Source organism: Dipodomys ordii, unplaced genomic scaffold, assembly GCF_000151885.1.
Source record: "Dipodomys ordii isolate 6190 unplaced genomic scaffold, Dord_2.0 Scaffold249, whole genome shotgun sequence".
NCBI lineage: Eukaryota > Metazoa > Chordata > Mammalia > Rodentia > Heteromyidae > Dipodomys > Dipodomys ordii.
The window spans coordinates 454,052-481,532 of record NW_012267465.1 but is presented as its reverse complement, the minus strand read 5'-3'; the positions used below and the strand labels follow the sequence as shown (position 1 = coordinate 481,532).

Sequence of the window (27,481 nt, the reverse complement as noted above, 5' to 3'; positions counted from 1 at the left end):
GCGCACGCGTGTCCCAGTGGCGCGTCCAGGCGGAGCGATGGGCAGCGGGCACACAGGCGTCAGAAGAGTCTTTTAATAGAAAAACAATCCCACGTGCAACAGCAGCAACACATTCCTCAGAACCACCCGGAGCTGAAGCTTCAGTTCTTCACCTTGGGAGGTGGCCTGGCAACAGAAGACAGCTTGTCATCTGGTTGCGGGGTCCCCAGGCCCCCAACCACGGCCCAGAGGGCTGCTGGGCTGACCTGCGGGCCCCACTCACCTGTACACGCCCACCACCACCGCGTGGTCTCTCTCGTAGGGCTCTAGGGTCAGCTGCTCCTGGGGCTTCATGTTCTCCTGCTGCATCTTCTTCACCTCTGAGGCGAATACGGCCTCTGCCGAGGCAGTGGAGTCGATGCAGTTGGCCTGCAGAGAGTCAGGGTCTCAGGGCCGTCCACCCCACAGGTGGCTACCCAGGAGGCTGAGATTTGAGGATTGCAGTTCACAGCCAGCCCTGGGGCAGACAAATCAAGAGATACTCATCTCCAATTAATCACCAAAAGCTGGGAGTGGAGCTGTGGTTCAACTGGTACAGTGCTTGCCTTGAGCCAAAAATCTGAGGGGCAGTGCTGAGGCCCCAAGCTCAAGCCCCAGGACCGCCCCCCTCTCTCAACACACACACTTGACAGAGACAGGTAAGGGAGAGTATAGTGGGGAGACACTGGAATATATTGTGTATATGCATGGAAATGTCACAATGAAATTTCCCCTAGTATGGCCAATGTATGTTAAAAAAATTTTTAAAGTCACCAGTTTCTCTACCAAGAAATTAAAGTGAAAAGATACATGTAGTTTACATTAAAAGAGGAAAAGGCTAACAAATTCTGACCTGGTTGAAAGGCACATGGGAGTTTTCTGTATTACAAATTATTTTGGAAAAAATACATCTACCATCAAAATACACATTCTGTGCCAGGATCTGTTTTCAACAGTTCACATATGTTGAATCATTTAAACCTCACATCTACCTTTAACTGAGATAAAACTAAGAAATGAGTCACAAAGGGAGGTTAAGTCATCGCTCAAAGTTACATAGTTATAATATAGGTCCTGGGGCTTGAATTCAGGGCCTGGGCGCTGTCCCTGAGCTTCCTTAGCTCAAGGCTAGCTCTACCACTTGAGTCACAGTGGCACTTCCAGCCTTTTCTGTGTAGAATCTCGGCCTTTCCTGCTTTCCTCAGATCTCAGCCTCCTAAGTAGCTAGGATTACAGGCATGGGTCACTAGAGCCCAGTAGACTTTGGTTTTTAAATGCGAAAAGACACCTCCCCATACCTTAATGGAAATCACAAAGTGTCCTCCATTCCGCAGGAAGGTGTGGGCATTCAAGGCCACAATCCGGGTTTGATCTGGCTGGGCCACATCGGCAAAGATCACATCTACCATTGCTAGGAGAAAAAAGTGGCAGTTTCCAGTTAGACCCATCATAGATCTTCCCAGACCCTCCCATGGGAACTGTGTGTGCTCCATCACCAGCAGATTCCTGGGGGACCCCCTGTCTCCAGTCTTACTTCCCACCCCCCCACTGATCCACCTCCCTCCAGAGTACCCCTAAGATGGGTCCAAAACCCACAATCACTCCACCCTTTTGTAAACCACGGATGCCACCTACTCTGTGGCCAGCCCTGGGCTGGGCGTGGGGGACACAGAGACGAGTCAGACCCGGACCCTGCCCTCGAGATGCTCCAGGGTCTGGGGGGGTGAGGAGGGGAAGACAGACACGTCATCAAAAGACAGTAAAGGTGAGCAATTAAAGGCAAGAGCATGTGCAGGACTTCACATGAAAATAAGCTTGGGGGGGAGAGGAAGTGGTGAGTGCAGGGAAAACAATACTTAAAGAAAAAAAATGAATGGAATGGAAGTCTTTTATTTTTCATGAAGTGTGGATTCAAAGAAAACAATAATGGTTTCTTTAAGAAGTGGGAAAAGTGGGTAGCAGATGCTCTCATCAATTACCTCTGGGGATGATTTGCAAGGCTTTCCCATGTTTGTACTAGACTTTTCAAAATTGTTAAAAAAAAAAAAATAACGTCATTAAATTTCAAAATGGGCCCCTCTGGGCCGGGCCACAACTCAAGTTTGTGCTTTCTGTGATAGGGTCTCACCCGATAATATGTTCCCTGGAAAGAGGCTTTCAAATGGAAGCCAGGAGTGGTGACTAAGGCATGGTGTTTTGGAGGGAGGCAGGAAGCACAGGGTCCTGAGGAGGGAGGAGATCAGACACCCCAAAGCGGAGGCAGTGTTGCCACTGCCACCTCTCACTGGGCCACCCTCAACTTCCCACTCCCGCGGTCCAGATGCCTGCTCACCCATTCTAACTCCACAGGCCTCTCCCAGGGAAAGCTGGAGCTGCTGTCCTACCTGCCCAGAGCCACCCCTCCTCCAGACCCCCTCACCGATGAGCATGCGGTATTTGTGTGGGTGCCGGGCGTCCTCAATCACAGGAATGATATTGGTCCTCTTCTTGGCCAAGTTAATGAGGTCCCGGCCAGAGCGGTGGGAGAACTCGACCGCGTAGACCAGACCATCCTGAAGTGAACCCACGAACAGTTTACAATGGTACTGCATGGCGCTCATATATGCAGGGCCTATTTCTAGGCTGCTACTACACAGCATTTCAAGACCCACCACTTACGGATATTATGCCCATATTCCTTAAAAGTCAGGCTGAGACAGGAAATGACTAGCTAAACAGCCAAACTATACAATCCCACTTTGTTGAACCCCAAAACCCAAGTTCCCAACAGAGGCTTAAAACCAGGCAGCCAAGCAAGACACTAGTGCCTCCTATTTAGAATCTTAAGTTATTCAGATCCTTAAGGACTGTGATTCAAAGCCAACCTGGGCAGATAAATCTGAGTTCAATTAGCCAGCAAAAAGCTGTAAGTGGAGCTGTAGCTCAAGTGGTAGCCAGCTTCGATCAAAAAAGCCAAGTGAGCATGCAAGGCCCAGCCCACAGTTCAAGCCCCACTATAAAAAATAAGGGCCAGGTGTTGGTGGCTCACACCTGTAATTGTGGTTCAAAGCCAGCCCAGGGCAGGAAAGTGCATGAGACTCTTAACTACAATAAACTACTCAGATAAAGCTGGAAGTGGCACTGTGGCTCAAGTGGTAGAGTGCTAGCCTTGAGCAAAAAGGAATTCAGGGATGGTGCCCAGGCCTAAAATTCAAGCCCCAGGACTGGCAACAAACAAACAAAAACAGTAAGAAGAGCTAAAGGCATTTACATTGGGCCCAGGAAATGAGACAAATTTACATGTTTAATTTTCACAACTCATTCTCCAGAGGGGTTAAACTGAGGCCCAGAAAGGTGAGGCACACCTTGCCAAAAGCCATAGGATTGTCAAATACCTACCACAGACCCTGAATGTGTGTTTGTGACAGGGTCTCCCTACATAGTTTAGGCTGGCCTTGAACTCATAATCCTACTGCTTCTGCCCACAAGTGCTGGAATTACAGGGAGGGGACACCATTATACCTGGATGGGCCTCAGAGTTTTCACTATCAAGTTAAACAGCCTCTAATTGTATAAATAAGAAAAGATCATGAAATAAATGAACCTGGGTGCCCAGTGCTCTCTACATGGAATTCCAGGGGAACCATACAGAAAAATGCAGGCCAGAACCACGACAACAACTAGTTCTCCCAAGGGAAATCAGAAGTCTAGATTTTGAGGCATGGCCTTTTCTTTGCTGGTGATATCTGAACTCAGGGCTTCTGGCTTGCCCTTTCTAAGAGAAGTCCTACCATTTGAACCAGACCCCAACCTTGGAGAAAGGATGTCTTTGTAAAGAGGACCAACTTAAATAGTGCAATATTTCTATGCCCAGCAACAATGGGTCAGCCACGCCCACACTCTTCTGGCAAGAGAACCCAGGAGCATTGCTGAATGAGGTTAGGCCTTTGAGATGCTGAGCTTAATTCCTCCCAGCTGTGAGTAAGGCACTTACAGGCCCAGCCCAGCACCACAGCACGGGGAAGCGGCCAAGCCCCACTCCAAGTTGGCCTAGGGGAGGCAGCTTTTGCCTCCTCCTTGTCACACCCATCCACTCACCGGGCCTACGATGTCAGAGACATGGGAGACGGTGGTGCCTGAGGCGGCCCCAAGGTACAGCACCTTGGCTCCGGGCTTGATATGGATCTGGTCCACGCCACCCAGGATTGCTGCGGCCAGCTTAGAACGGAAGGGGTTCCAGGCTCGGTATTCAATTTTGTCATCTCCTTCCTGGCCCGGGAGAGATGAATGGGAGGAAGTCAGTGCTGGGTTGTTCTGAAGGACCCCACATCCCTCAGGTGAAATGGGGTGGGTCCGGTCACAAATACACGGGTGTACACAGCAGGGGTGACAGACGCAGCCCTGCCTTGCCCCGGAGGATGCTGACCCCAGGAGAAGAGAAGAGCAACAGACAACCCACGCCAAGGAGGAGCAGTAAGACCGGGCACTCTGTCATCATTTCCTGTCCCTGACACGGGGACCCATCAGTGCAGAAAACACAGATCCTGCCTTTAGTAACACGTGGTGTGGAGGCAGAAGATCAGGCCAGGAGAGGAGACAGGAAGCACAGAGCACAGACAGATGACGGTGAGAAAGGGCCGGGGAGAGCCATCAGGATCTGGAGGGAGCCATGTTAAGATCCTCGGCTGCCTGGCCTGGGGTGGACAGGGACCCTCTCTCACCGCGATGGAGACTCTCTTCTCTCCATAAACAGATTCTCCAGGGACCAGGTTTTTGGTGACCAGTGCATCTTCCTTTCCGCGGCAAATGAAGACACCTGGCGGGGGAGGTTGGGAAGGGGAAAGGCTGAGACCTGTGGGCTCCCGGCTTCCGCCAGTCTTGGGGCTCCCCTCCCCCAGTCCCACACTTCCTTTACTCACCCTCGTGTCGATGGGGCTCCACCATCACATTCTTCCCGGACTGGTTTCCTTTCTTTCCTCCCCGGCCACGACCCCGGTTGCCCCCACCCTGGAAGCCTCCACCTACACCAGGAAAAGCAGCGGTAGGAAAGAAAGCCCCTGCCCACCCCCGTCTCTTCCCTCCCCACACCCCATAAAAGGCCATGTCCCTACTTGCTGTCCTCACTCACCTCTTCCTCCACCGCCGCCACCACCTCGGCCCCGGAAGCCTCCACCTCGCCCTCTTCCCCCACCAAAGCCCCCGCGGCCTCCGCCAAAGCCTCCTCGGCCCCCGCCAAAGCCTCCTCGGCCTCCGCCTCGACCGCCTCTGTCACCAAAGCCTCCTCGGCCTCCCCCACGGGGGCTGAAGCCTGCAGTGGAAACAAAAGACAGGAATCAGGGTGATGAAGGTTAACAGGCTAAACCAACCTTACCTGGCAGTTCGGACAGGATAATGGAATGAATGTAGCAGCAGCAGCAAATGCAGGATGACCACGGAAGTGTCCATCAGAAACGATGGACCAATACAATGAGAAATAGCCACTATTGACCATGCCAATGACCTTCACCACAGAACACAGATCTATCTGGTCTTATTCATTTTTAAGCAGGTTCTTGGGCTCAAACTCAGGGCCTGCGTACTGTGCATGAGCTTTTTTTTTTTTTTTTTGGGTGGGGGGTCTGGTCATGGGGCCTGAACTCTGAGCCTGGGCGCTGTCCCTCAGCTCTTCAGCTCAAGGCTAGCACTCTACCACTTGAGCCACAGGGCCACTTCCGGCTTTTTTCTTTTTTTGCTTATGTGGTGCTGAGGAATCGAACCCAGGGCCTCAGGCATGCAAGGCAAGCGCTCTACCACTGAGCCACCTTCCCAGCCCACTGTGCACGAGCTTTTGTGCCTGAGGCTAGCACGCTACCATTTGAACCACAGTTCCACTTCCGGTTTTCTGGCGGTTCACTGGGGAATAAGAGTTTCACAGACTTTCCTGCCCAGGCATGCTTTGAACCTTGATGATCCTCAAATCTCAGTCTCCTGAGTGGTTTAGGATTGTAGGTTGTGAGTCACTGGTACCTGCCTTGTAATATCCTTTGTAAAGCTGCACAAGTAAAATTCACCAATGTTGAGCTGGGTTAGTGTATGGGGTAACACCCTTTCTCCCTCAAAATATGGTGAGGGTAGACAAAGATTAAATTCGTAAGCCAGATCACTGATAGGTCAAGCTCACACCAGAGGGTTAGGATGGGTGTGGGATTGTTGGCCCACCCAAACTCACCCACTGTCAATTTCAGTTGAGTCCAGAAAGTGTGCCAGGTCCTGTGGCCATAGGATCCCCACCAAACCTTGGGAAACACATTTTCATACCCCCCCTCCCCCATGGCTGGAAAGAAGTGCTAATATCCAAATGGATGTTGGCAACATACAGTCCCCTGCTCGTTTATCTGTTTCCAAGCTTGCAATGTTCACCCAGCCCAAGGGAAAACAACAACCAACTGTCCTTCAAGGATGACCAATAGTCAACAGGTGCTTTAGGAGTGGTCAGTAAAATAAAGCTGAAGACAAGCCAGGAGCTGGTGGCTCACGCTTATAATCCTGGCTACTCAAAAGGTTGGGATCAGAGAATTGTATTTTGAAGCAAACCCCAGGCAAGAAGACTCCTATCTCCAATTAAGCACCAGAAAACTGGAAGTGTTGTGGCTCAAAGTAGTAAAGCAAAACAGAGCTTAGAGACAGCACCAAGGTCCTGAGTTCAAGGCCTACAACTACCACCAAGTTGAACATCAACTTGGAAAACTTTTGTTTTTGTTGTTTCAGGTTAAAGCAAACTTTATTCGATGACATAAAACAATGTTCAAAGCAGACAGAGTTCTGGTACTAATAGACTCAATATTTGATTTTTCTGTGATGGTTTCAAAAGCTCTGAAGTACTACTCTGGAAAAAAAAATCACTTTAGTTTGCATGATCAGTTTGAAACTTAATGACAGCTAAAATGATCTTCCTTTTCTTTTGTTGTTGTTGGTCATGGGGCCTGAACTCTGGGCCTGAGCACTGTCCCTCAGCTCTTCAGCTCAAGGCTAGCGCCCTACCACTTGAGCCAAAGCGCCACTTCCAGCTTTTTCTTCTTATGTGGTGCTGAGGAATCGAACCCAGGGCCTCATGAATGCAAGGCAAGCACACTACCACTGAGCCACCTTCCCAGCCCCCTAAAATGATCTTCCTTGAAATAACTTATTCAATAATAAATTTACAGCTGGGTGCTGGTGGCTCACACCTGCAACACTAGCTATGTGGAAGGCTGAGATTGGAAAGACGAAGTCTCAAGCCAACCTGGGCAGAAAAGTCCACCAGACTTCCAGCTACACAGGGAAATAAAAAAAATAAGAGGATCACATTCCAGGTGGATGCCTGGAAAGGGTTGGAGACTCTATCTCAAAATTAACCAACACATCAAGATACATTGTAGTCATAATCTGACTTGCTGAATTAAAACCCCTCCATACAACTACTTGGCTAGCACTCTACCACTTGAGCCACAGCGCCACCTCCTGCTTTTTCTGCTTATGTGGTGCTGAGGAATCGAACCCAGGGCCTCACGCATGCAAGGGCAAGCACTCTACCACTGAGCCACCTTCCCAGCCTCATCTACTTATTTATTTTGGAAGAAGTAGGTTTGCATTCAGGGCCTCACACTTTCTGAGCAATAGTCTTATCACCTGAGACACGCAGGTGTCTGTTCATCCTTTACTTATTTTTTTTTCAGAGAGTCTTGTGGGTGTGTTTTGTTTGTTTTTTTTGGGCAGGTCCCAGACTGAAATCCTCCTACCTGGGTAGCTGGGACCACAGAGGTTGCCACCACAGGCCTGTTTGAGATGGAGGTTCTTGATGACAAGTGGGATTACAGGTGCAAGCTACTATGTACTTTGCTATTTTCTCCCTTCCCTTCCCTTCCATCCTTCCTTCCTTCCCTTCCCTTCCCTACTTCCCTCCCTTTCTATCTGTCGGTGGTGGGGCTTGAACTCTGGGCCTGTGCGCTGTCCTTCAACTCTTCAGCTCAAGGCTAGTGCTCTACCACTTGAGTCACAGTGCCACTTACAGTTTTCTGAGTGGTTTATTGGAGATAGTCTCTGACTTTTCCTGCCTGTGTTGGCTTTAAACCGCAATCCTAGATCTCAGCCTCCGGAGTAGCTAGGATTACAGGCGTGAAACACCGGCGCCCGGCTTGCTAGTTGATAGATTGTGGTCCTGGGGTTAGATCTCAGACCACAGTTGAATTTCCAAACTCCATAACCTAATGAAACACTGTTCACTTTTTATCCTCTGCTCCCTCTACTGTCAGCTTTCCACACAGCAGCCAGTTGCTGATCTCTCTCAGGCAGGTCATTTCTCTGACCAAATCCCTCCAAGGGCTTCCACCACATCCAAAATGAAATCCAAATTCCTTTTCCTGACTTATAAAGCCATACAACAGAGTGTCCAAACTCTCCTAAGTTCTGGGACCTACTTAGAGATGCTGCTTTCATTGCTTTGGGCATTTGTGGGGCATTACACTCTCTTCCCATCCCACTGCCCAGGGTCCTGCCACCGGGGCATAGCCTTGGCCCTCTATTCATGCAGGTCTCTGCACCAACTAGAGGATTTTTCATTGTTTTCAGTAACCATTACATCCCCAGTGCCATCCAACACAAAATAGGAGATCGATAAACATTAAAGGAGACAGTGTTTGTGATTCTCCAGTCGCTGGTCCTGCCTCTTGGACAAAGCACCGTTTTCCATCCAGAAAGCAGGGGTCAGACAGTGACCAGTTGTCTTGGTATAGGAAGATGGCCATGTCATCACCACTTGAGGACACTAGGGAGTAGGCAAGATTGCCAAAGAGTCAATTCCCCCCTCATTAAATTGGGAAGAGTAAATAGCTGAACACAAAGCACATGCAGTCTGCCTCCCAGTTTGAATGCTATGATTCAAAACAGAGGAATGAGTTTCTGATTCCTGAGGAAAAGCAGCCCACAAGGGTGCTTGCAGAGATGTCAGGGTCTTAGCACAGTACACAGTCTAGCAACCCTCAACTCTATTTCATGAGATCCCCAAACACTGAGGAATGGGGAGGGATTCCTCAAACTACCTGCAAGTGACTTCATTTGTACACATACATACACACATGCACACACAAAACAACTCAAATGAGGCAGACAGACACTTTTGGGAACTGTTAAAATTTCCCCCAACTTAGGGAAGCAAGTTCTCCAAGACAGGATAGGGGGGTTGGGAAAGACTGATTTAGGAATTTTTAGGAATTTCCAAGACACCAGGAAGGACTCTAACTTAAAAAAAAAAACCAAAAAAACAGGTATGACCGTGTGCGCCTGTAAACCCATCTACTCTGGAGGCTGAGACCTGGAGCACCCTAGAGTTCAAAGCTAACCCTAGATGAAAAGTCTGTAATACAGATTCCGTCTCTAATTAACCAGCAAAACCTTGACCTGGAGGTGTGGCTCAAGTGGTAGAATACTAGCCATAAAAGAAAGCTGAGTAAGAGGACACGGCCCAGGTACTAATACAAAAACCAAAATAACAAAATTCACACAAAAGGGTTGGGTTGTAGCTCAAGTGAAAAAGCAAGTGGAGGTGGCAACAGAATATGGGGACAGGGTGCTCAGCTCGGAGGGCTTGAGATCCAGGGGATGGGGGTGGTGGTGCGGGAGAAGTCGGAGCATCCCTTAGAGCCAGCTCCCGGTCCCAGTATCTGGGTCTCTAGCCAGAACCCCAAAATCCATTCATTCAAGACCCTGGAAGATGTTGGAATCCGGACAATGACTTGGGATTTCCGAGCAATAACCCTGGCCCTAACTCAACAATCCTATTGACCGCCTCTAATCCACGAAACCCAGGTCAAGACCCCTCCAGTCACAGCCCCACAACGGCCACAGGCCAAGGAGACCGTGACCTCCAAATCCGGTCACAACTCCCCCCCCCCCACCAGGCCTGGGGTCAGAGGTCAGGGGTCAGGATGGATCCTAGGGCCGAACTGGGATCACCATCCCCCACACGAGACCGGATCCCGCGCTCAGAACGCCGGGCCCTAGGCCAAGGCCCCGCCCCTCCGATTCCCGCCCGTCTCCCGGCACCCCTGCCCGGACCCCTGGCCCCAGCTCCGGACCGCACCTGGCTTCATGGTGGTGAGCGCTGAGTTGCTCGGCTCCGAGGAGTTTGTGGCGTCCCGGACTCCACGAGTCAGGAGCAAGCTTTCGCACGTGGAAAGGAGCGCAGGCGCGCGGCAGTGTCCGGCGCGTGACGCAACCACGTAAGTTCCGCCCCCGGCCTCACAGAGCCCGGAACTCAGCGCGCGTGCGCGGCGGGCGGGGGCTCTTGGCCTGGCTAAGCACCGCCCCTTACACTTGTGATTGGTCTTCTCCTCTTAGTGCGTCCCGCAATCCTTAGCTCAAGGCTGCTTCCGGTTTCCCCTTTGTCCCGCCCCTCGCCCTCAACGCGGGCTCTGCGGTGATCCTGTTAGACCTCACCTGTACCCTGGGCTTCTCAGCAATGATCCCCCTACCCTTTATTTCTTTTGTTTGTGCCAGTACTGGGTTTGAACTACTCAAGGCGTGCCATGTGAGCTGCAGGGCCTTTTTTTTAAACTAGTTAATTGGATAAGACTCTTATGGACTTTTCTGTCAGGGTTGGCTTTGAACTATGATCTTCAGATTTCAACCTCCTTTGGATAGCTAGGTGTGAGCCACCGGCGCTCGGCTTTGTCGTTTCACTTTCAAGATTAGAGAAACTGAATCAGACATAACTTGAGTAATTGGCTAGGGCTATCGATGATAAAGCCGAAATCCAGAATCTGTTGATCTGTGTCTTCATCTTCTACTTCTTCCCTCCATCCAGTCAGTCATCTTAATCTATATCCTAATAGATTTTTTATTTTTGGGGGGTCAGTTGTGGGGCTTGAACTCAGGGCTAGGGTGCTCTCCCTGAGCTTCTTTGGCTCAAGGCTAGCACTCTACCCACAGCTAAGCCACAGCTCCACTTCCGGGTTTTTGAGTGGTTAATTAGAGATAGAGTCTCACCCGGAGTCTTCTTTTCTTTTCTTTTTTTTTTGTGGGGCCTGAACTCTGGGCCTGGGCACTGTCCCTCAGCTCTTCAGCTCAAGGCTAGCGCTCTACCATTTGAGTCATAGCGCCACTTCCGGCTTTTTTCTTTTTACTTATGTGGTGCTGAAGAATCAAACCCAGGGCCTCGAGCATGCAAGGCAAGCGCTCTACCACTGAGCCACCTTCCCAGCCCAAAGGGAGGCTTTTTTTTTTTTTGCCAGTCCTGGGGCTTGAACTCTGTGCCTGATCGGCTGTTCAGCTGAAGGCTATCGCTCTACCACTTGAGCTACAGCGTCATTTTGGGTTTTTTGATGGTTTATTGGAGATAAGAGTTTCACGGAGTTTCCTGCTGGCTTTGAACCATGATCCTCAGATCTCAGCCTCCTGAGTAGCTAGGATTACAAGCATGAGCCACTGGCGCCCAGCTTCACCCTGACTTTTCTGCCCAGGCTGGCAAGCCTCAGATCTCATCTTCCTGCGTACTGGGATTACAGGCTTGAGCCACCAGCATCCAGCAATAGATTCTTAATCTAGTCCAATTCTTAATCTATTTCCCTACACTCCACAACACTTATTTCTTCATCTACCTACCTGTGTGTGTACATACCCACTAGTCCTGGGACAGTTGTCCTGAGGTTTTTTTTTTTTTTTTTGCTAGTCCTGGGGCTTGAATTCAGGACCTGGGCAATGTCCCTGAGCTGCTTTTGCTCAAGGATAGTGTTCTACCACTTTAGCCACAGCACTATACTTCCGGCTTTTTCTGTTTATGTGGTACTAAGGAATCGAACCCAGGGCATCATGCATGCTAGGCCAGCACTTTACCACTAAGCTATGTTCCCACCCCCTCCCTGAGCTTTTTTGCTTAAGGCTACCCCTCTACCACTTGAGCCACAGCTTCCTTCTGGCTTAGATCCTCATGAACTTTCCTGCCTGGACTGGCTTCAAATCATGATTCTCAGATCTCATCCTCATGAGTAGCTAGGATTACAGGCATGAACCACTAGCACCAGGCTAACCATGCATCTTATGCATGAATGCATCCATCCATCCTCTCAGCCCCAGTAAAAATCTACACATCCAGGTTCCCCTGCTGTGTAGGAAGGAAATCAGAGATGGTACAGAATGAGACAGACACACTGGCATGCAGCTTGACTGGAGATATTTACTCAATGCTCTTACATTTGGTCTCAGTAGTTTGGCAGAGGGGTAGCATGTGGAGTGGGGAAGGGGGACATACAAGGACAATCTTCAACCATTGTGACCTCTAGGGAAGTCAGGTCTTGAAATCTTCATTTCTGGTCCATAAAGCCTTCATTGTCCATGAATGATTCCTCAGTTGTAACTGCAAGGGACAGATAATCAGCACCTTATCTTACCGACATTTCCCCATCCCAAACTGCCCCCCCACTTGTCCATGAGGACTCAAGGGTCCCTGTCCCCACGAAGCCACATCCCTTACCACATTCCTTACCATGGAGAGAAGTCTGGTGCTCTCCATTTCTCCATCACTGTCTTCCCCAGGGAGTTGGGCAAGTCATTGTTCTGGTCCCCATCAAAGTTTCCACAAGCCCCACACAGCAGGCCAGTATGGCTGTCACTGATCATCACCGCCAGCTGCCCATTGGTTCCAAGCCTCACCTGGACCCCTTCCTTCTGGTGGACTAGTATAGAGTCAGGGGACTGGCTCACAGACACAGATGACATATTAGCTGGAAGATCCACCTGGAGACCATTCACCTGGTGATGAAGAAGAATGTGAGGACAGAGCCACTGGAGAACTGGAGGGTTTCCAGCATGGAATGCCCAAGCACCAAGTTCAAGGTGCTAAAGCAAAGCAGGAGGTGCTGAAAGAGATGGAGACCTGGAGAAATGCACCATATGGAGAGGCAAGCTCACACTTAATTGAACTCAGGGCCTGGGACCTCTTTCATAGCTTTCTTTTTTCTTTTGTGCAAGGCTGTGGCTCTACCACTTGAGCCACAGCTGCACTTTGGGGTTTTTGGTGTTGATGAAGTCTCAGACTTTCCTGCTCAGGCTGGCTTCAAATCATGATCCTGAGATCTCAGCCTCCTGAGTGGCTAGGATTACAGGCACGAGATACCAGTGTTGGGCTTTGTATTATTTTTTGTCAGCTTCCAGGGTCCATTTGCATGTATTGATGACTTTGTAAGGATTGCAAATTATAATATCTAAATTGCCCTTAGTAGAAAAAGGTTCCCTAGGCCATGTGCTGGTGGTTCACACCTGTAATCCTAGCTACTCAGGAGGCTGAGGATCTGAGGATCTTGGTTCAAAGCCAGCCCAGACAGGAAAGTCTGTGAGACTCTTATTGCCAATAAACTACAAGAAAACTGGAAGTGGTTCTGTGGCTCAAGTGGTAATTCACCTTGAGCTGAAGAGCTGAGGGACAGCGCCCAGGCCCAGAGTTCAGGCCCCACGACCAGACCCCCCCCCCAAAAAAAGGAAAGATCTTGGGTAAATCCCTGGTGGGTCATGTGACTTCAGCCTTACCAATTACATCATTGAGATGATAAGACCACCAATAATTCGTTCTGCCAGTGGTCATGTGATCCAAACTGGCCCCAGTGAGAAGTAATACCATGCATTGGTTGGACCACTTGCTACTGAGGTGCTAAGACTAGTGGAATGTTATGCTTGGGACAAAGAAGGGGATTATCTCTGTGCCTGTGAAAAGAGAGCTTGTCTGAGAATGAAGCTGACTGAGTGGACAAGAAGTCTAGAAGATGGAAGCACAACCTGGAACTATTCTCAGCGTACCCGGATCCAGTCATTCCAAAGGCTCTATCTTAGGATGCTCTAGTTATATAGACTAATGGATTTATCTTTACTTAATTCAATTTGAAAGTCGTTTTCCGGGGCTGGGAAGGTGGCTCAGTAGTAGAGCGCTTGCCTTGCATACCTGAGGCCCTGGGTTTGATTCCTCAGCACCACATAAGCAAAAAGAAAAAAGCCGGAAGTGGTGCTGTTGCTCAAGTGGTAGAGTGCTGGCCTTGAGCTGAAGAGCTGAGGGACAGCGCCCAGGCCCAGAGTTCAGGCCCCACAACCAGACCAAAAAAAAAGTAAATAAAAGAAGAACTGTTATAGCTAAAAGTCCAACAACAACAACAAAAAAAGAAAGTCGTTTTCTGTGATTTGTAACGATCAGAGTCTTGGTGAATACTAATACCAAAACTATTCCATTACTTGAGAATCTACTTGCTCCTCAAGGACTCAGCCTGAACAGAGGGACGAATTCTGAAATATTGAGACAGGTACACAAATCCAGAGATCAAATTACAGAGTTCTGGCTAAGAAAAACAGATAGCAGCCAGGTGCCAGTGGCTCACGCCTGTAATCCTATCTACTCGGGAGGCTGAGATCTGAGGATCCCAGTTCAAAGCTAGCCTAGACAGGGAAAGGCCATGAGACTGTTGTCTCCAGGTAACCACCAGAAAACTGGAAGTGGCACTGTGGCCCAAAGTGGTAGAGTGCTAGCCTTGAGCTGAAGAACTCAGGAACAGCGCCCGGGCCCTGAGTTCAAGCCCTGTGACCAACAAAAAGAAAAAAAACAGCAAGTCAACCAGGTAACCAGGAATACAGGACACAATGAGAAAAGCAAAAGCCCAGGGGAGACATTTGCACCTACCCATGACCATACTTACCCACACGCCTTTGTGTGGAGTTACCGTGACCAGCCCTTCCTGGAAAAAGATGTGAACTTCACCCACAGTTTGCACATTGTCCTGGCAAGACTGCACATCAATAACTACCCGGTACCAGGGAATGTTCTGTAGTCCCGGGCAGAGGGAAGAGAGCTCATAAAATCCAGAAGAGCTGATGGCACCATAGGCTCCATCGAAGGTGGTGAGGTTGGTACCCAGGGAGACGGAACAGAGACCACGGGCAGGCCAGCAATCGTGAATACCCTCCTGGATCTCACAGACATGGCCTGATGGGCAGCCAGCCTCCTGGCATGTAAGGACTGCACTTGAGGAGCAGGAACAACGCTGGCTGCAGTCTTCAGTCAGCAGTGAGGAGTTCATCTGTGTGCAGAAAGGACCTGGTGAGAGCCACTCGGCGATGGCAGTGAGTCTTCAAACCCTGTGTATTCACACAGGCAGGAGTTGGGAGCAGACTCTTGGTTAGAAATGGACTATGGCGGGGCTGGGAAGGTGGCTCAGTGGTAGAGCACTTGCCTTGCATACATGAGGCTCTGGGTTCGATTCCTCAGCACCACATAAGCAAAAAGAAAAAAAGCGGGAAGTGGTACTGTGGCTCAAGTGGTAGAGCACTCGCCTTGAGCTGAAGAGCTGAGGGACAGTGCCCAGGCCCAGAGTTCAGGCCCCATGACCAGACCCCCCCCCAAAAAAAAAAAGAAAAGAAAAAAAGAAAAAGAAATGGACTATGGCTGGGCGCTGGTGGCTCACACCTGTAAACCTAGCTACTCAGGAGGCTGAGATCTGAGGATGGCCGTTCAAAGCCAGCCTGGGCAGGAAAATCCATGAGACACTTAAATCTCCAATTAACCACCAGAAAACCAGATGTGGCACTATTGCTCAAGGGGTAGAGTACTCGCCTTGAGCTGAAGAGCTCAGGCACACCGCCCAGACCTAGAGTTCAAGCCCCACAAGCAACAAAAACAAAAACTAACAAAAAGAAATGGACTATGTTAACTAGGTGCAGGTGACTCATATCCTAGCTACCCAGGAGGCTGAGATTTGAGGATTGTAGTGTGAAGTCAACCTAGGCAGGAAAGTCCGTGAGACTCTTATCTCCAATAAACAGAAAACAGGAAGTTGCACTGTGGCTCAAAGTGATAGGACATCAGCCTTGAGTGAAAGAGCTCCGGGACAGCTCTCAGGCTCTGAGTTCAAGCCCATGACTGACGAAAGGAAGGAAGGAAGGAAGGGATTTTGTTGAAAATGAGCTATGCAACTTGGTGGGGACAGGAGGGAAAAGGTGGGAGAGAACCAGGGAAGGGATGACATTTTCCAAAAAGAAATGCACTGTTTACTTGACTGATGGAATTCTACCCCCTTTGTATATCACCTTTATAATAACAAGAAGAAAAAAAAGAAATAAAGTGAGATGCTAAGTGCTGGTGGCTCATGCCAGTAATCCTAACAAATCAGGAGGCTGAGATCTGAGGCTCACTGTTCTAAGCCAGCCCTGGCAGACAAATCTGAGAAACTCTTATCGCCACTGCACCAACAAAAAGCTGGAAGTGGAGGTGTGGTTCAAGTAGTACATCACCAGGCTTGATGCTGATTTCTCACCTGTAACCTCCAAAACTGGGGGAGGGGGTGTGGGAGGAAAAGGGATGGAAGTGGGTGCCATGTCCCTTGTTTTCAGCTACCAAGTCTGGGATGATTAGCTGAGAAATTACTACAGGGCAGATTTACCCACCTTGAGTCATCTAGCTGGGACATAGGGTAGCTCTCCTAGCTCCATTCTTGAATAGAAACTTAATCCCAGATGTGAGTCCCCTTTAAGCTCCTCCCACCACGGGACCCACCCCCAGCCCCTGCTCACCGGCAGATAGTGGCCATTATGAGCACAGCCACATTCTTGGACAGGGATGCAGACACCCTGGGAGAGCAGGAAGCGGTCGTCACACTCACAACCCTCAAAGCAGAGAGAGGAGCAGCCAGTGAGGCCAGAGAGAGCAGCACAGGAGCCCTGACAGGAGCGAGTGCACACGGAGTAGTGGCTGTGGTCGGGGCACTGGAGAGCTGCAGAGAAAAAAGGTAGGATGGGGTCACCACGCTGCAAGCGCAGCGAAAAAAGTAATGGAAGCTTGGGTGCTGGTGGCTCACATCTGTCATCCTAACTACTCAGGAGGCTGAGACCCAAGGATCGGGGTTCGAAGCCAGTCTAAGCAAAAAAGTCTATGAGATTCAATCTCCAATGAATCATCAAAAAGCCCGAAGTTGCCTGGCCTTGGTGGCTCAGGCCTGTAATCCTAGCTACTCAAAAGGCTGAGATCTGAGGATCACGGTTCAAAGCCAGCCTGGGCAGGAAAATCCACAAGACTCTTAACTCCAATTAATCACAGAAAAACCTGGAAGTGGCGCTGTGGCTCAAGTGGTAGAGCACTAGCCTTGAGCAAAAGGAGCTCAGGGGCAACACCCAGGACCAAAGTTCAAGCCCTCGGACCAGCAAAAAACGAGAACAAAAACAAAAACAGAAGTGAAGAGGTGACCTGGTCCAAAAATCAAGGTATTCTTTATCTGACTTATGTATACCACCTTTATACAAACAACAACAAAAGAAAGTCAGAAGTTGGAATTGTGGCTCAAGTGGTAGAGCACTAGCCTTGAGCACAAAAGCTCAGGGACAGAGCAAGAGGGGGTGTGCGTGTACTGTATTATATCTGGAAGTCTAATCTCTGTACCTTCCCTCCACTGGAAAGGGTGGTAAGACACAGACAAAGGCTTTTATGTGGGTTCCAGGGTACCCCAACTTCTCACAAGTTACCACAGAAAGAACTGGGTTGATCCCTAAGGAGAGAAGTCAAGGTTGAGGTTTGGGGACAATGGGCTACCAGAGGAAGGGACAGCCCCCGAGTGGCAGGGAGGTGGCCTCTGAGGGGCCCATGGACACTCACGGCAGAAGCTGTCTGTCCTCCAGGGTTTCACAGTGGCACCAGCTGCCTGGCAGGCGGCCGTGTAGGCTGCCAGGCTGCGGCAGAGAAAGGCCACGTCGCCCTGGTGGGCACACTGGTCGTACACGCACTGGCGGAAGTATTCTGTGGGATTCACCACTCCGTGACAGGCTGCAAAGGGGCCTTTGGGGTCACGGAGCTTCCCACAGGCCTTGTTGTCCTCGTACTTTGCTGTCTCCTCTGCCAAGCACACGGGGCAGCCTTTGGGTCCACAGCCCTCGCTACAGCCCTCGACAGAGCCGGGCACGCGCCATGATTCTGCAAAAGCCTCCACACTAGGGGACATCGTGCCATTGGGGAACCTGAAGTCATCTGTCCAGTTGCTGTTGAAGTTCCCACAGAGGCCGCAGACCCGTCCATGGAAGGGGCTGGGGATGGAGATGAGGATGTGGGCATCTCCATCAAAGAGGAGGCGCAGCCCCTTGTTTGTCTGGAGAATCATGTTGCGGCCTTCTGCAGTCACTCGCACGCTACCCATGGCCACAGGCAGGGTCACCAGCTGGCCATCTATGGTGACCTGAATGAGTAGAGAGTCACAGATCATTCAGGTCAGGCTGTCCAGCATGAAGCTTGAGACATCTCCTATCCCCAGGGAAGAACTTCAAGCCATAGTTGTACCCCAACTTTTAATGTAGGTTAAGGTCATGTTAAAAATCCCAAAGTAGGGGCTGGGAAGGTGGCTCAGTGGTAGAGCGCTTGCCTTGCATGCCTGAGGCCCTGGGTTTGATTCCTCAGCACCACATAAGCAGAAAAAGCCAGAAGTGGCGCTGTGGCTCAAGTGGTAGAACATTAGCCTTGAGCTGAAGAGCTGAGGGACAGCGCCCAGACCCAGAGTTCAGGCCCCACGACCGGACCCAAAAAAAAAAAAATCCCAAAGTAAGCCAAGCACCGGTGGCTCATGCCTGTCATCCTAGCTACTCAGGAGGCTGAGATCTGAGGATCGTGGTTCAAAGACAGCCTGGGCAAGAAAGTCCACAAGACTCTTATTTCCAATTAACCACCAGAAAACTGGTGCTGTGGCTCAAATAGTAGAGCACTAGCCTTGAGCTGAAGAGCTGAGGGACAGCACCCGAGGCCAGCGTGTCTCCCCCCAACCCCAATCCCAAAACAGTGTCAAAGTTCACTCACTTGCTGTCCTTTAGCCAGAGTCACAACCTGGTCGTTCACAGTCACCAGCACACGTTGGGGCTGGCCAGCCGAGTCCTTCTCTAACACGATGGCAAAGGTCTCCTCTCCAGGTTTGGGTTGACAGACTTGGGCCAAGACATAGGAGCAAGAGCCGTGCAGGTCATAGACACGCCCATCCAGGGTGACGTAATGGATTCCCTCATTGGCCAGACAGCGGCCACAGCCCGTAGGATGGCAGGCCTGCACGCCTTCCTCTACCCGGCACTCTTCATAGGGACCACAGGCCTCACCCTCCTGGCAGCTGACCTTGCCCCCTGGTCCGCATTCACAGCGCCGCTCGCACTCAGGGCCCGGGTAGAAGACTGAGCCGAGCGGGTAGTAGCGGCCACCATGGAGACAGCCACACTGGCTCACTGGCACACAGGTGTCACCACTGAGCACGAAGCCGGCATCACAGGCACAGCCTTCACGGCAGGTGGGCTCACAGCCCTCGGGCGCAGAGAGGCTGGGGCAGCTCACTGGGCAGGAGTTACCACAAAGCTCATAGTGGCTGTTGGCAGGGCACTGGAGAGCTGTGGATATATGACAGGTACAAAGCAGGTGCACAAGTGAGACAAGCATAGGTCCCTAATGGGATACCCTGTCTGGACCAAGTGTGGAGGGGGATCCAGAGCATCTCATGGGGGGATTCAGTATGGGGGTGGTAAGACATGACCAGATCTCCTCGACCAGATGTGTGTTAATTTGACCAAGTACCTCGTGTGTGTGTGTGTGTGTGTGTGTGTGTGTGTGTGTGTGTGTATGTGCTGGTCCTGGGGCTTGAACTCGAAACCTGGAAGTGGCCCTGTAAGCAATGGATTACTAGCCTTGAACATAAAGAGGCTCAGAGACAGTGTCCAAGCCCTGAGTTCAAGCCCTAGAACTTGAAAGAAATTTAGAAAGAGAGAAAGAGGAGAGAGAGAGAGAGAGTGAGAGAGAGAGAAAGGAAGGAAGGAAGAAGGGAGGAAGGAAGAAGGGAGGGAGGGAGGAAAGAAGAGAGGGAGGAAAGGAGAGAGGGAAGGAAGGAGGGAGGAAGGGAGGGAGGGAGGGAAGAATTAAATGACTGTGCCTCTTGAGTTGAATAGGCAGGATTCAAACTAGCCATAGCTGTCTCAGGGTCTGACTGTGATCAAGGAACCAGTCAGCCTGAGTGTACCTGGCTGTGGTATCTGACAAGACCTGGAAAACCTGTCAGATTCTGATAAAGCATTTTTCAGGCAAAGACTGATATTTATGTACCTGATTAGGTGTAAACTTGACCTAGTAGATCTGCCTGAAGAGAATTTCCCAGGAAAATGTGTGTAGTTCTTTCCCAACGCTGGTCCTGGATCTACCTGAGTGTATCCAACCAGTTGGCGGTTTTTGTTTTCTGTTGTTTTTTGTTGTTGTTGTTTTGGACGTGTGACTTGAACTCTGGGCCTAGGCACTGTCCCTCAGCTCTTCAGCTCAAGGCTAGTGCTCTACCGCTTGAGCCACAGCGCCGCTCTGGTTTTCTGGCTTATTGGAGAGAAGAGTCTCACAGATTTTCCTGCCCGGGCTGGCTTTGAACTGCGATCCTCAGATCTCAGCCTCCTGAGTAGCTAGGATTACAGTCGTGAACCACCAGTGCTGGGCTCCAGTTGGTGTTATTAAATGTACAGTCTAGGGCTGGGAAGGTGGCTCAGTGGTAGAGCACTTGCCTTGCCCTGGGTTCGATTCCTCAGCACCACATAAGCAAAAAGAAAAAAGCTGGAAGTGGCGCTGTGGCTCAAGTGGTAGAGCGCTAGCCTTGAGCTGAAGAGCTGAGGGACCATGCCCAGGCCCAGTGTTCAGGCCCCACGACCGGACCCAAAATAAATAAATAAATAAATGTACAGTCTACCCAGAGAACACTGGTACCTAGCTGATGATGGGTAACCAACTGTATCCCAGTGTGTGAGACAGTTACAGGACATCAGAGCAGGTAAGCTCCTTGCTGTGTGACTTTGATTGGATCACCACCATGTCTGAGGTCACTGAGAGATGAAGCATGAATCCCCAGAGAGGGGGTGTGTGTGGGGGAACTAGCCCAGGGTTTCTGATCAGGTCAGTCTGAGTGAACTCCTCCTACTGGGTTACCACACCTGGCCATATCTCAGTGTGTGTCTGTGTCAGGTGTACCTGTTCAGGGCAATAAGGATGGGCCCCCAGCTCCATGGTGGTGGTGGGGACGTGGGGGATTCTCGCCTCATAGTCCTGAGATGGGGAAAGATGAACCCCCACCACCACCACACACAAATACACAGATCAGTACTCACGACAGAAGTCTGGCCGCCTCCACTCGTCAATCTGGGCCCCAGCGGCCTGACAGGCTGCCACGTAAGTGGCCACAGCAGGACAGAGGCCTCCGGGATGGCCCTGAGCCTGGCAGGCATCCAGCAAGCAAGCCTCTAAGTACTGCTCAGGTGGCAGGAGGCTGTGGCACGGTGCTAATGGGCCTTTGGGGTCCGAGATGACACCGCAGGCGTCGGGACCACGGAAGGGCTCCAGTTGCTCCGGTGTGCAGGTTGGGGGACATGGCCCGGGCACGCATTCTCCGCAGCCTGGCTGGCCCCCTACTTGCCAACCGCTTGGGTCCCCGCCTACGGCTGTCAGGTCGTCTGCCGGGTCCTTGTTGTAGTTCCCGCACAGGCCGCAGAGGGCGCCCGCGTACGCCGCGGGCACGCGCAGGCGCACGAAGTTGTTGCCGTCGAAAGTCAGCGAGAGCCCAAAAGTTGTGGTGACCACCACATCCCTGCCGCTCAGGTAAGCGTGCAGGCGAGAGTCCAGCTGGAAGGGCAGATCCACCAGCTCGCCGTCCACCTGCCGGGGAAGGGGATTGTCTCTACCACTCAGGAGCTATGGGATCTCCCCCCACCCCCACAAGAGGTGTCCTCCCCTGTTACTATATTAATATAAAAAAGTTGGAAGTGAAGCTGTGGCTCAAAGTGGTACAGTGCTAGCCTTGATCAAAAAGAGCTCAAGGACAGCACCCAGGATATGAGTTCAAACCCTACGACTGACAGAAATAAATAAAAAGTTGCTGGGTGCTGGTGTCGCACGGCGGTCATCCTAGCTACTCAGGAGGCTGAGATGTGAGGATCTCAGTTCCAAGCCAGCTTGGGCAGGAAGGTCCATGAGATTCTTATCTCCAATTAACCACAGAAGTGGTGCCATGGCTCAAAGTGGTAGAGCAAGTTGGACACCAGTGGTTCAGGCCTGTATTCCTAGCTACTCAAGAAGCTGAGATCTGAGGATCGCAGCTCAAAGCCAGCCCAGACAGGAAAGTCCTGGAGGCTCTTACCTCCAATTAACCACCAGAAAAATGGGAAGTGGTGCTATAGCTCAAGTGGTAGAGCACTGGTCTTGAGCTGAAGAGTTCTGGGACAGCTCCCAGAGTTCAAGCCACATGACGGACAAAAAATAAAAAGTGGTGGAGCACTAAGCCTTGAGCAAAAAAGCTCAGGAGCAGTACCCATACCCCTGAGTTCAAGAGCCACCAAAATAATAATAATAATAATGGTAATAGTAACAATGTAATAATAATAATAAAGCACCTATAGACATAGTGTCATTTACCCCATGCTACCCTGAAGCAGGTACTTTATGAAGACCATTTCCAGAGGAATAAGTCAAGGCTAAGAGAAACATATATCACTGCTCTAAGCCCTATAAATAGGCCTATAGTGTGAGCTTCGAAAGATGCTTCAGTTAAAACTGTGAAAGGGCCAAGCACCATGACTATAATCCTAGCTACTCAGAAGACTGAAATCTGAGGATTGTGATTGAAAGCCAGCCCAGGCAAGAAATTCTATGGGACTCATATTTCCACTAAACTACAAAGAAAAGCAAAAACAAAAACAAACCCAGCTGGGCACTGGTAGCTCACACCTGTCATCCTAGCTACTCAGGACGCTGAGATCTGAGGATCACAGTTCAAAACCAGCCCGGGCAGGAAAGGCTGTGAGACTCTTATCTCCAATAAACCACCAGAAAACCAGCAGTGGTGCTGTGGCTCAAGTGGTAGAGTGCTCACCTTGAGCTGAAGAGCTGAGGGACAGCACCCAGGCCCAGAGTTCAAGTCCCCTGACCAACAACAACAACAAAAAATAAAAATAAAAACATAACAAAAACAAACCAAAACTCAGAAGTGGAGCTGTGGCTCAAATGGTAGAGTACTATAGCCTTGAGCATAAGAAGGGCAGGGACAGAGCCCAGGCCTTGAATTCAAGCCCCAAGATAGGCACCAAAATAAAAAAAATAACTATAAAAGGAGGAATTGCCCAATCTTTACAGCCTCCTGCACCCCACAGCTGGCAGCCCTTCTGCATTGGGGGAGGGGGAATGGGGGTGGGGGGGAAGCAGCTCCCTCACCTGTAGCTTTTGGGGCCAGAGGGCGCTGAGGGTCAGACTATGGCCGTAGATTTGCAGACTGACACTGCGGGTGTAGCTGACAGCCTGGCTGCCCCGGTGCTCGTTGACGACAGTGACATTGAAGTCCACGGTGCCCTCGGGTGCTTTGTGGCAGGGCGCACTCAGAAGATACTCACAGTTGCCCTGGAAGTCGAATCGGTGCCCATCCAGGGTCATGTAATGGGGGTCACCCCAGGCCTGGCATTCAACAGTGCTGGTGGGTTGGCAGCCATACTGGCCAGAGGGCAACAAGGCACACTCTTCACCTGGCCCACAGCTGGCAGAGGTACAGACCAGCGAGCCGCTCCCTGATTCACAGCGGCACCGCCGGGAGCAGGTGGCATCGGCCCAAAAGTCAGTGCCTGCCTCGTGGTAGGTACCATTGTCCCAGCAGCCACAGCCGCCCTCCAGGGGGACACAGTGGTCAGCACTCAGGACGAAGCCCTCATCACACTGGCAGCCCTCGGTACAGGGACCCTCACACACAGCTGGAGTCGTGAGTCGTGCCGGGGGTGGGCAGCTGGCCGGGCAGGGCGGCCCACAGAGTTCGTAGTGGCTGTTGTCTGGGCAGGACATCTCTGTGGACAGATGAAGGGATGGAAGGGAAAGAAAGGGAAAGGGTATGAGATGGAGTCTGGATAAGATGGCAAGAGAGAGAGGGGAGGGAGAAGCACAGGGGAAGGGGGAGAGAGAGGGAGAGAGAGAGACAGAGAGACAGAGAGAGAGAGCGCGCAAAAGAAGAGACATTGACAGACAGAGGCCCAAACAGTGATACAGGACAGACAGAAAACACGAATGAGAAACAGAATGACAGATAATCAAAAGAGAATGGAGAAATGTCAAGACAAATAGACACAAAGCAGCAGAAAAGTTGGGTGCTGCTGGGTCACGCCTGTAATCCTAGCTACTCAGGAGGCTGTGAGCTGAGGATCAAGGTTCAAAGCCAGCCTGAACACGAAAGTTCTGAGACTCTTATCTCCAATGGACCACCAGGAAACTGGAAGTGGTGCTATAGCTCAAGTGGTCGAGTATTAGCCTTGAGCAAAAGAAGCTCAGGGTCCTGAGTTCAAGCCTGACAACCAACAACAACAAAAAAGCAGCAGAAAGATGCCAGACACTGGTTACTCACACTTTGTAATCCTAGCTCCTCAGGAGGCTGAGATCTGAGGATTTTGGTTCAAAGCTATCTTAGATAGATAAATCTGAGATATTCATCTACAATGAACCAGCAAAACATTGGAAGTGGGGGGTGTGGTTTAAGTGATAGAGTACCACAGTTTCTATTTTTTTTTGGGGGGGGGTCCGGTCATGGGGTCTGAACTCTGGGCCTGGGCACTGTCCCTCACCTCTTCAGCTCAAGGCTAGCGCTCTACCACTTGAGCCACAGCGCCACTTCTGGCTTTTTTCTTTTTGCTTATGTGGTGCTGAGGAATCGAACCCAGGGTCTCAGGCATGCAAGGCAAGCACTCAACCACTGAGCCACCTTCCCAGCCCTGTTGTTTTTTTTAAGTCAGTTGTGGGGCTTGAACTCTTGGCTTGGGCACTGTCCTGCAGCTCAAGGCTAGTACTCTACCACTTGAGCCACAGCACCACTTCTGGTTTTCTGGTGGTTAATTGGAGATAAGAGTCTCATGGACTTTCCTACCTGGGCTGGCTTTGAACCGTGATCCTCAGATCTCAGCCTCCTGAGTAGCTAGAATGACAGGCATGAGACACTGGTGCCCGGTCTAGAGTACCAGTCTTAAGTAAGAAGGAGAGACCCTGAGTTTGTGCCAGTACTGGAACAAACAAACAAACAAACAAAAGCAGAAAGACACCCTCCCCTTCCCTCCTGCAAGGGACTAAAGTAAAACCTAACGGGTCCCACAGAAAGGAGACTGACTGCACCCTCAGACTTGGCTTCCTCTCCCCAGCAACTCACCACAGCCGGCCTGGGTCCTCCAGTCCTTGATGGTGATACCTGCAGCCTGGCAGGCGGCCGCATAGGCAGCCAAGGCCTGACAAAGTATATCTTGGACTCCTCCACCCAGGCAGACATCTAGAACACAGCCCTTAAAGTAGTCTTCAGGCGGCACATGGGAATGACAGGAGGCGAAGGGGCTGCTTGTGCTAGTTGGGTTTAGGGGGCCACAGAAGGCAGGACCCTCATATTTCTCCAGCTGGTTCTCAGGGCATGTTGGGCAGGAGCCGTGGCATTCATGCCAGCAGAATGGGTCCCAGCCTGGAACTTGCCAGCTGCCGCCCCAAGTGGGTATGGATGGAGCCACTGTGCCATTGGGGAAGATCTTATCGTTGCTGGGGTTTTGGTCCATATCCCCACAGAGCCCACACACTGCTTCATAGTAGCTGCTGGTCAGTGTCACCTCTACCCGCCAGTTCCAGTCATAGGTGACTTGAAGTCCAAAGTCAGTTGCCAGAACAGCCTTGGACCCACCATGGGTCACCAAAATCCGTCCACCAGCCACAGAGACCGGCAGGGCTGTCAGCACACCGTTCACCTGGAGGAGGGAGGGAGGCAAATGGGGGTCCCATGAGGTAAGGGTGGAGCTCTCCTTCTTTCCCTCCTCCTTCCTTCCTTCCCTCTCCTTCCTTCATTTCCTTCTTCCTTCATCCTGCCAGAGACCAGGAATTACCTATAGCTTTCTCATGATTGATAGTTGTACCAACATTGTATAAAAATTAGGGATGTGCCAGTTGCCAGTGGCTCATATTTATCATCCTGCCTACTCAGGAGGCTGAGATTTGAGGATCATGGTTCAAAGGCAGCCCCAGCAGAAAAGTCCCTATGAGATTCTTATCTCTAATTAACCACCAGAAAACAGGAAGTAGTGCTGTGGCTTAAGTGGTAGAGCACTAGTCTTGAGCAAAAGATCTCAGGGACAGTGCCCAGGCCCAGAGTTCAAGGCCCACGACCAACAAAAAATAAATAGGGCTGGGAATGTGGCTTAGTGGTACAGTACATGAAGCCCTGGGTTCAATTCCTCATACCACATAACAGAAAAAGCCTGAAGTGGTGCCATGGCTCAAAAAAATAGTAATAAAATAAATAAATAAATAATTTTTTTTAATTGGGGATATCTGTTCTTATTCAAGCTCTGGGAACTGAGACCTCTTATTTGATCTCTCTGTCTCTTTGCCTCTGCCTGCCTCTGTGTGTGTGTGTGTGTGTGTGTGTGTGTGTGTGTGTGTGTGTGCTCGCATTTCTCTCTCTGTCTTGCCAGTACAAAGGCTTGAACTCAAGGCCTGGGCACTGTCCCTTAGCGTTTTGTTCAAGATTGGCACTCTAACACTTGAACTAGGGGGCTGGGAAGGTGGCTCAGTGGTATAGCGCTTGCCTTGCATGCATGAGGCCCTGGGTTTGATTCCTCAGCACCACATAAGCAAAAAGAAAAAAGCCGGAAGTGGCGCTGTGGCTCAAGGGGTAGAGCGCTAGCCTTGAGCTGAAGAGCTGAGGGACAGTGCCCAGGCCCAGAGTTTAGGCCCCACGACTGGACCCAAAAAACAAAAAACACTTGAACTACACCTCCGCTTCCAGCATTTGGTTGCTTATTGGAGTCTCATGATTTGCCTGCCCTAAGCTGGCTTAGAACCACAGTCCTCAGATCTCAGCCTCTTGAGTAGCCAGGATTACAGGCTGGCACCATTAATGTCCAGCTTGATTCCCCCCACCTCTGCTCTTTCTCCCTAGATCTCTGTATGTCTGTGCACCCGCATTTCCTCTCTAGGTCTCCGACTCTCTCTCCCTTCCCGCTACCCTGTCATACTGGAGCCTCTCTCTGGTCAGGCATCTCCCCTCACTCATGACCGTACAGTGGCTGCCTATCCCATCCTGCCCAGCCTCCTTCCCTCTTTGCTGCTGTTAGCCTGTCTCTCCACTTCTGTGGGCATCTTCCCCACTTTCTTGCTTCTCATTAGTTTCCTCCTTAACACCCACCAATGTTCACTGGGGTATCACTCAGAGCTGAGTCCTTCACTGATACCACTTTGCTGTGGGGGCAGGGACTGCTTCGGATGCCCACTTCCCAGATGTGGACACCGAGCCCTATCAAGTTAAGTCACCTGCCTATCATCATAGAGCTTCTAAGGAGGAGACTGAGATCCAGGGATCACAGTTCAAAGCCAACAGGGGCAAGAAAGTCCATGAGACACTCATCTCCCATTAGCCACAGAAAGCCAAAAGGGAGCCAGGTGCTGGTGGCTCGTGCCTGTCATCCTAGC

The 27,481-nt window shown here is 50.8% G+C and overlaps 2 protein-coding genes across 2 annotated transcripts in view; both read right to left on the bottom strand.

The window, feature by feature from the left end:
- Nucleotides 1-57: 57 nt before the first annotated feature.
- Fbl (fibrillarin) lies at nucleotides 58-10,217 on the bottom strand. Its single transcript, XM_013036134.1, has 9 exons — nucleotides 10,094-10,217; nucleotides 5,126-5,305; nucleotides 4,917-5,018; nucleotides 4,719-4,813; nucleotides 4,096-4,266; nucleotides 2,438-2,570; nucleotides 1,317-1,429; nucleotides 263-408; nucleotides 58-165 (listed from the first exon to the last, which is right to left on the bottom strand). Exons 1-9 carry the CDS (start codon nucleotides 10,101-10,103, stop codon nucleotides 141-143), a joined length of 975 nt encoding a protein of 324 aa, XP_012891588.1. The 5' UTR covers nucleotides 10,104-10,217; the 3' UTR covers nucleotides 58-140.
- A 2,037-nt stretch (nucleotides 10,218-12,254) lies between these two features.
- Fcgbp (Fc fragment of IgG binding protein) overlaps nucleotides 12,255-27,481 on the bottom strand; it is a 31,195-nt gene continuing 15,968 nt past the window's right edge. Inside the window, exons 11-19 of the mRNA XM_013036112.1 lie at nucleotides 25,185-25,761; nucleotides 23,225-23,841; nucleotides 21,130-21,673; nucleotides 18,815-19,386; nucleotides 17,630-18,203; nucleotides 16,555-16,754; nucleotides 14,685-15,065; nucleotides 12,494-12,759; nucleotides 12,255-12,364 (exon numbers count right to left, since the gene is read on the bottom strand). Coding sequence (XP_012891566.1) covers nucleotides 12,355-12,364; nucleotides 12,494-12,759; nucleotides 14,685-15,065; nucleotides 16,555-16,754; nucleotides 17,630-18,203; nucleotides 18,815-19,386; nucleotides 21,130-21,673; nucleotides 23,225-23,841; nucleotides 25,185-25,761 — 3,741 coding nt within the window. The 3' untranslated portion in view covers nucleotides 12,255-12,354. The remainder of the gene's footprint in view (nucleotides 12,365-12,493; nucleotides 12,760-14,684; nucleotides 15,066-16,554; nucleotides 16,755-17,629; nucleotides 18,204-18,814; nucleotides 19,387-21,129; nucleotides 21,674-23,224; nucleotides 23,842-25,184; nucleotides 25,762-27,481) is intronic.